General features: G+C 33.4%; 1 protein-coding gene across 1 annotated transcript; it reads left to right on the forward strand.

Moving 5' to 3' along the window:
* The first annotated feature begins 4,688 nt into the window (after nucleotides 1-4,688).
* Nucleotides 4,689-5,774, forward strand: LOC149210825 (F-box/kelch-repeat protein At3g23880-like). Its single transcript, XM_089399108.1, has one exon. It carries the CDS (start codon nucleotides 4,689-4,691, stop codon nucleotides 5,772-5,774), a length of 1,086 nt encoding a protein of 361 aa, XP_089255234.1.
* The last annotated feature ends 2,989 nt before the right edge of the window (nucleotides 5,775-8,763 follow it).

Raw genomic sequence — 8,763 nt, forward strand, 5'->3', positions numbered from 1 at the left:
AGGGTGATGGTAGCTTATCTTTGAGAAGAGATGTGGTTGCTACATGCCTCTGAAATGTGTTACAATGAAACTCTAAGGCCTATTTATTGTTGAGAAATAATTGAAAACCCTAAACATCCAAAAACCTAACCCTAGAAGATGAAACGCCAAACTGTGGGCCCCGTTTGGGTAAATTGGTACATCAACTTCCCGGGGTCGTAACTTTGGCATATGATATTCGTTTGACACGTATAATATCTCGTTAAAAATATCTATCTATGAACTACAACTTTTGGAAGAACAACATCAATCCATGGACCCATGTTGCTCCCAATTTTCCCAAAAAACGTTGTTTAGGGCCTCAAAATGGCTTCGGAAGTTTAGGACCCAAAAAACTGCTAAAAACAGTAAACTATGCTACAATTAAGTAAACTAAAAAGCTAAAAGAAACAATGGTGGGGGTCCAAGTGGAATTGGCGGGTGGCCACCAATATCCACCTGGATCATTGTGAGCAGGGTTTCAAAGTTATCCATGACATTTGGACATTCATAAAGCTTTTTAAGATAGGAATTCCAGTTGTGTAAAGCAAATTTTATTATTATCTTTAGTTTACCTAGTTAGAATCTACCTCCAGAATTTCTTAGGAGCTACCTTAGAGAGGTGTAAGAGATTCTCTTGTCTTTTACGAATATACTGCCTTTTTTCCCTTGTAGTTAGGGCTTTGTATATTTTTATCTTGCCAATTTTAAGAGATTCATCAATAACTTTCTTAATTGCTTTCCTCGCACTTTTACAATCTTTGTCATACCATGGGTTTGCTTTTCTATTTATTTTATTACTTGAAACTTCAATTGAGAACTTGCTAATAGAATATGAGAGGGTTGTAGTAAAATTATAATAGAGATCTTTTATGTTGTCTATACTAGATAAAGGAAGAAAATTAGTTTTTAATTCATTTAGAAAGAGATCTCTTTTATTTCTATTAAAGATTAACTTTTTTTGGCTATAAGGATTATCTTCTATGGGATCTCTATGCATGACAAATTGAGAGTTATAAGTAAAGGTCTATGATTAGAGTCAGACTCGTGGTCGTTTAAGATGTCATAATTTGTTATTTCATTGTATAGAGGGAGATTGGAGATAACAAAGTCTATCACGCTACTACCAAGCCCATGGATGCAGGTCATCTGGCTAGAATTGGGCCACTTCTTTAGACCATTGCAAATTATGAGATCCTAATCCCTACAGAGCTTGACTACCTCCGACCCAAACAAATTCTCCCCGAGGTCTTTAGAGCTCCTTTTGTACTGGCTAGCCAGAGGAAGGTCATCGTCTAATCAAAGAGGATTGGGGTTGGAATGATTGTTTATATGAATAGCTTGGTTGCTTGAAGTTTGAGCATTAAAGTCACCCATTAAAAGGATATTTCCTTCATTCCTTAGGCTAGAAATATCATTCTCTAAACCATTGTAAGGACTATTTTTATCTAGACTCTTTTTCTTATAGAAGTTAGAATTTATGGGAGGGAAATAACAGATTGCTATGTGGGTATTTTTATCATAAATGTCAGTAATTTCTATCCAACTATATTGGTCGTAAAGGTCGTTTTTATAAATCCTAGCATGGGGAGAGATGTTCTTCTTAATGTAACAAGCTATACCCCCAATGCCTCTACGAGAGGATCACTTATTCCAAGTAGACCATAATGTAAAGCCATCTATGTTAGGGACCTTAGATTCTTTGTGCTCCCAAGTTTCAACAAGAAAAATAATAGCAACATCATTTGAGATACAACTTAGCTTGGGGCCTTTGTTCCATGGAAAGCCCCAACAGTTCCAAGAAAGAATCTGGAGCATGTTGAATTGCTATTTATTATTATCTTTTTCGTTTCTATCTTGAATAATGGCTTTTCTATTTCTGATTATTGCCCATTTTCCTTCCTTCCTAGCTTCCTTTACCTTTTGAACCTCCTTTCTCAATTCTGCTTGATCTTCTGGAAAGAGATCTTCATTTATAAATATTCTCGTTCCTTTTAGACTTGAGGTTTTACTAAGTATGGCATACTTATGGTTAGTAAAGCTCACCTTTATTCAGATCAACTTTCCTTTATTCTCAGTTAATTTCCCCAACCTTGTTGCTTCTGTGAGACACATTGTTTCAATTTGTAATCTGTTATGTAATTTTGTCCAGGCTATGGCTAACATATCTTTGTCTACCTCCTCCTTCAAACCAAATATTATAAGGTTCAAGGCCCCTTTTGTTGCACTCATGGTCTAATTCTATCAATTTTTTCATTTCACCTTTAGTTGGTTTGATATCTAATTTACCTGCCACACTATTTACGGTGAGGTGGCTATTAACTTTTTCTTCTAGCTCTTTAATCATGTCTTTCATTTTAAGACTCTCTAAATTATCAGCATCTACTTGCTCGGATGTTTGGTTCATATCTTGGTTTTGTTTTTCTATAATTTGCAACCTAGTCTCCATTGCCTTTATTTTATTCTCGAATAGTTCTATTTTATTTTATTTTATAATTTGTTATTAAACATTTTGATTGAATCAAAATAAATAAAAAATAAAAATAAAAACTCATTCCAATAAAAATATTATCTTTTTAAACATATTGATTAAAAAACATAAAAATAAAAATAAAATATAATTATTGATAATTAATATTAACTAACCTAAATCCATTTAAAACCCATCAAATTTTAATCACTTTTATCCATTATAATTAATAATAAATTTCCTTGAATAATAAATATCTATAAACAAGATACTGAATAACTAAAGGCGTATACCTAAAGATATCATTCTAATAAAAATATTATCTTTTTAAACCTATTGATTAAAAAACATAAAAATAAAATATAATTATTGATAATTAATATTAACTAACCTAAATCCATTTAAAACCCATCAAATTTTAATCACTTTTATCCATTATAATTAATAATAAATTTCCTTGAATAATAAATATCCATAAACAAGATACTGAATAACTAAAGGCGTATACCTAAAGACCTACCTAAAGACCTCTCCGGTTAAAAAATTTATTCCAAAATTACACAAATAAAATTAGTTTTACGTTCTCTTAAATTTATTCCAAAATTACACAAATAAAATTAGTTTTACGTTCTCTTAAGTGCAAACGATATTTAATTTATGAAAATTTTATAAATTATATCTATGTTTAGCAAAGAGACAACTCCAGGTAACTTTTCGATAACTTTTTTACACCCCGATTTACTTCATGTTAGCAAAGAGATGACCGAAGATAACTTTTCAACACGCCGCTTCAGATAACTTTTTTACACACCGATTTACTTCATGCTAGCAAAGAGATAACTGATAACTGAAGAGTTGCTTTCAACACCCCGCTTTAGTTGTTTTCAACAGTTCGATTACATATTAAAAAAATATTCTACAATTACACCAATAAAGTTTAGTTTTACTTTCCCATGAGCAAACAATACTAAATTAATTCAACTTTATAATTCAACTTTATAATTCAGATTTTATAATTTATATTAATATTTAGAAAAAAAAACAATTAAACAAAGAAATATATAAATAATTAATATTTTTATAAATAAAATTGTATTGAATACATTCAAATGTATTATAAATAAGATAGTTAAAAACAACAAAATAATATATTTATAATTGTGTGGAAAATCAAATGTTGTGAGATCTTATTAACATTATAATGTGTTTTTAAACATTTTGATTAGGTCAAAATAAATAAAAAAATAAAAATAAAAACTCACTATAATAATAAAAATGTTATTTTATTAAACATTTTAATTATATATATATATATATATTTATTTATTTATAATCAATGATTAATTAACCTAAATTTATTTATCACCAATCAAATTTTAATTATTTTTATTGATTATAATTAGTAATAAATATCCTTAAATAGGATACTGAATACCTAAAGACCTCTCATGTTAAAAGAATTATTCCGAAATTACGCAAATAAAAATTAGTTTTAAGTTCTCTTAAGTGCAAACAATATTAAATCTATTAAAATTTTATAAATTATAGCTCTGTCTAGCAAAGAGACAACTGCAGGTAACTTTTCGATAACTTTTTTACACACCGATTTACTTGGTGTCAGCAAAGAGTTAACTGAAGATAACTTTTCATTACCCAGCTTGAGTTGGTTTCAACGGTTCAATCACACATACTTGGAGACACCAATGTAAGTCTGTCTCAGATCTAGTAATTCTATATTTTAGGTTTAGGGTTAAGTTGACATTAGATACGGAGCGAACGAAAGCACATTAGGGTTAATTCTATATTTTAGGTTTAGGGTTAAGTTGACATTAGATACGGAGCGAACGAAAGCACAATAGGGTTAAGTTGTCACTATATACAGAGAGAAAGAAAGCACCTTTTACGGGCAAGTTATCATCAAGATCTTGGTGCTCAGTCCTGAGGTTGTGGTGCAGTTGTTATTTGTGGTGTTTGGTCTAGCATTTGACAGGACTATGTGCTCTTGAAAGCTGCTTCAAAAGTGATTTCTTAAAGCTCAAAGTAAAGTTGCATCCTTAGAAAAAGCGGACTGGGCAGCAGAGCTGTGAAGGGCGCAGACTGGGCAGCAGAGCTGTGGAGGGCTGAGTGTCTGCGGCGTCGATTGAAAAGTAAGTATATCTTATATTTTTTGTATTTTGGGTGACGAATTAAAATTTTAGCAATGGAAACAAAAGTCTGCAGAACGCTCCCGGAAGAGTTGTTGTATACTATTTTAGCGAAGCTGCCCATGAGGGTTCTTGGAATAATGAAGACCGTCTGTAAACGGTGGAATTATCTGCTGTCTTCCCGTGATGCCCTCCAAGTAAATAATCCAAATTGGTCGTTGCATTCCACCCCTGGGTTTCTGATTCAGATCCACTGGGATCTGAAAGATGACGTGGAATCATGGGTTATAGAAGGAGCCGGTTCAGAAATCTACAAAGTTCCTCTGCTCAATCACGTCGTTGTGAATACCTGCAAGAGCATCTTCTGTTGTCATCTGAAAGGGGATTTGTTCGATCTTTCCATAGGCGTTCCTGGTAGCGTGAATTGGAGAAATCTGCCCCGGTCTCCAATATCTAGCTCCTCTTTTTTCAGTGGGATGACTTTCGATTCTTCCGCAAGGCGTTGCACTCTTCTGTTTGGGAATATCTATTATTATTCTAGCAACTGGGGGGGACAACGAGATGAAGGTGATGATATAACAATTGTGATGTCTATTTATGATTCAGATTCCAACGCGTGGAGTGAAGTTTCCATGGAAGTTCCCTACCATATTCAGCCTTGTGGAAAGGGTATTTATTCTAATGGAAAGTTTTACTGGGCGGCTGTCCGTCCTAATCCCAGGAATGTCATGGTAGCCTTCGATATTGCCGAGGGAGATTGGACAGACATCCCGTTGCCACGGGGATGCCGTATGATTAGTCGTGAAAATTTAGGTGAATACAATGGACAAGTGGTGCTAGTGGAGCAGACCAGTCGTGGGCGCCTTCGCATATGGAAATTGACTGAAGCAGAAAAATATGAAATATGGTGTAAGATGCGTACGAGCAGTCTGGTAAAATGCATCTTTCCATGTTTTTGTTCAGTCACAGTGAACAGCAGTGGGTTGATAATGGTGATTGATACCAAACTTAATATGTCAATATATAATTCCAAAGGGGAAGTGATCGCCGCGAACATGAAACTACCAGGTCATCGGAGAGCTGAATTACCAATTCGAATATCTGTATTAGTCGTCGAATCTAACAACCTATGGTGGCCTTAGTCGTTATTTATTTATACAGTGGTCTTAGTTTGTAACATTCAGGTTATCCATTACGGATAACTCGAACATTTCGAATTATGGATTTATCTTCTTGCAGATATAATGGATTTTTTCGCTAATGTTTTCCTAAATATTTTTAAGAAATAATTGGAAAATCTTAACCCTTTTTTTTAATAAAAAAAAGTTATGATGTGAATTTTAATGTGTATTTATTTATTGAATTTTCATTAGCAGAGAGGTTTATTTGATGTATAGTTTTATCTATCTATTATCAATTTTGTTCAAATCAAAAATTTACGAATGGAAAAAAATCTCTTACTAATATTAAATATTTATTTAAGATAACTTTATACTGGTTTAACTACAATTTATACTGAAAACATGTACTCTGATCTTTATTATAAATATATTTTTGCTTAACTGAAAGTGAAAAATATAGATATATTTTGTATGATATTAAATTTTAAATTTTAAAAATTTTATATAAAAAATAAATAAATTATTATATGCTTTAGTAATGTTGTGATTATGATATAATTATCATAGTCTCATAGTTAAAATTATGTACTGAAAATATGTAAAGCGTCAATGAAAAAGCAACTCAGTTTATTCTGTATTTTATTTTTATATATAATCCAATAATGGTATGAGAGCCTCCTTGCTCAACAAAGCTTATCAGAATTGACCGTGTTTCTCTATTTGGTTCTGATTTTCATTTCTGTATCTATCTATTCATCTGCTAGTTTGAACCCCATTTTTTCTCTGATTCCACTCCAACATTCCAGACTTTAGAAACCATCATGCCCTCGTGCGTCCTTGGCTTGGCTATTTTGCAAGATACGCTTCAAAACATCCAAATAATATATATATATACACACATGAAACCAAGAAATATATCCAAGTGAAATATTCAAGCTCAAAGACCAAAAACAACAAGACCTCCTTAATCACCAAGTTAGCCCTTCAACAAAATCTTTATCAAACCAGTCAAAGATCGCAAGGTCAACTCTAGTCAAACTTCTTCAACACTTGTCCAATTCAGAATTTCGTCCCAGGTTCACTGAAATTTCGGCCTTTGCACTCAGAAAATTCTGCCTTGAATGCTCAATAATTTAGTATGTGTTGAGCAAAAATGTAAAATATCAGAAAATTTAAGATGTAAAATGTAAAATATGCAAATGGACTTTAAAAGGCAATCCAGGCTCCACGGGTTATGGAGAGGTGTTAAGGGATGAGAATGGAAGTGAACTTTTCATCTTCTACTATCATTTAGGAAGAGCCACCAATAACATGACGGAATTGATGGCTATGGAGCAGTGTTTAGATTTCCTGAAACAGAGCAGTGTTTAGATTTCCTGAAACAGGATAATCGACGAAATGTGATTGTGGAAGTTGATTCTGAGTTAATAATCAAATAGGTTAAGAGGATTAGTTGGGGAAGAAGGCCACAAAAAGTATCTAGGAACTAGCGGAGAGCTTTCAATGGAATCAACATCACCTCTAGAGCCTTCGTACAGTTAGCTTTAAACATGTACGAAGATCGGCCAATAAATTGGTGGATCTTCTGGCGAATCAAGGTGTGATCAGCACAAAGAATAGGGTTGCATTGAGCTGGCAAGAGATGCCTTAGAGTACATTAAAAGCAAACTGTCATGACCAGACAAATGATGACAGGGTCGTGTTTCGGAGTAGGGCCATGGAGTCGGAGTCCAGTTGATTCAGGTGATAACTAGTCGGGTGGCTTTGGTTCTTCGAAGAAAGGTAGGTTAGCGGGAGTTTCGTCTCTCATTGATTTTGGTAGGGATGACGCATCGAAAGGTTGGTTCTCGGGTTCTCTCGGCAGCCTCAACACCAAGGATTTCTCGTCACTAACTGTTTTACCGAGACAAGTGCGGTTTTCAGGCGATAGCGGGCCTAGCAAGCGGGAAATGGTATTTTCAATTTTGAAGCGATTCCATACCGCGGGCTACACGTGGCGATGGGGTTGGCTAGAATACCGCCCTCATTGCACGCTAATGTTGGATGATATTGGCCGGTGCGATATGATCCTCAGCCATCGGATCAAGCGAAGCGGATCGATGGCTAGGATTGATCGTGCAGGTTGGCGGTCCAGATGGCAGGAAGCGTTAACGCGCTCTGTTCTTGGCGGGATGGAAATGGTTCCAGGTGGGATACTTAATGTTATGGTGGGTCTCACAAATATGATATCTGGTTGTACTATTGCTTAGGTTCTAATTCCGACTTCAACTTTATTTTGGCTTATATGAATTTAGAGGTTAGGTTTATAGGGGTAGAGGCTTTTGCCTCGGCCTGTACTCTGTTTGGTTTTTGGGTCTCTTCCTTATTCCATAACTCCTTGTGGATTGATGTAAATTTTGTATTTTATTAATAAATTTGAAGGTCCGACTCTTGCATTAGCAAAAAAACATTATAATGTGTTATTAAACCTTTTGATTAGATCAAAATAAATAAAAAATAAAAATAAAAACTATGTCATTTTATTAAACATTTTAATTTATATATATATAATCAATAATTAACTAACCTAAATCAATTTAACACCCATCAAATTTTAATTATTTTTATGGAATATAATTAATAATAAATATCCTTAAATAGGACACTGAATACCTAAAGGCTTATACCTAAATCAATTTAACACCCATCAAATTTTAATTATTTTTATGGAATATAATTAATAATAAATATCCTTAAATAGGACACTGAATACCTAAAGGCTTATACCTAAAGACCTTTCATGTTAAAAAAATTATTCCGAAATTACACAAATAAAAGTTAGTTTTAAGTTCTCTTAAGTGCAAACAATATTAAATTATTATAAATTATAGCTATGTTTAGCAAACAGACAACTGCAGATAACTTTTCGATAACTTCTTTACACACCGATTTACTTGGTGTCAGCAAAGAGTTAACTCAAGATAACTTTTCATTACCGAGCTTGAGTTGGTTTCAACGGTTCAATTACACA

Source organism: Pinus tabuliformis, chromosome 1_2, assembly GCF_031772625.1.
Source record: "Pinus tabuliformis cultivar Carrire ecotype Pingquan chromosome 1_2, CPIR1, whole genome shotgun sequence".
NCBI lineage: Eukaryota > Viridiplantae > Streptophyta > Pinopsida > Pinales > Pinaceae > Pinus > Pinus tabuliformis.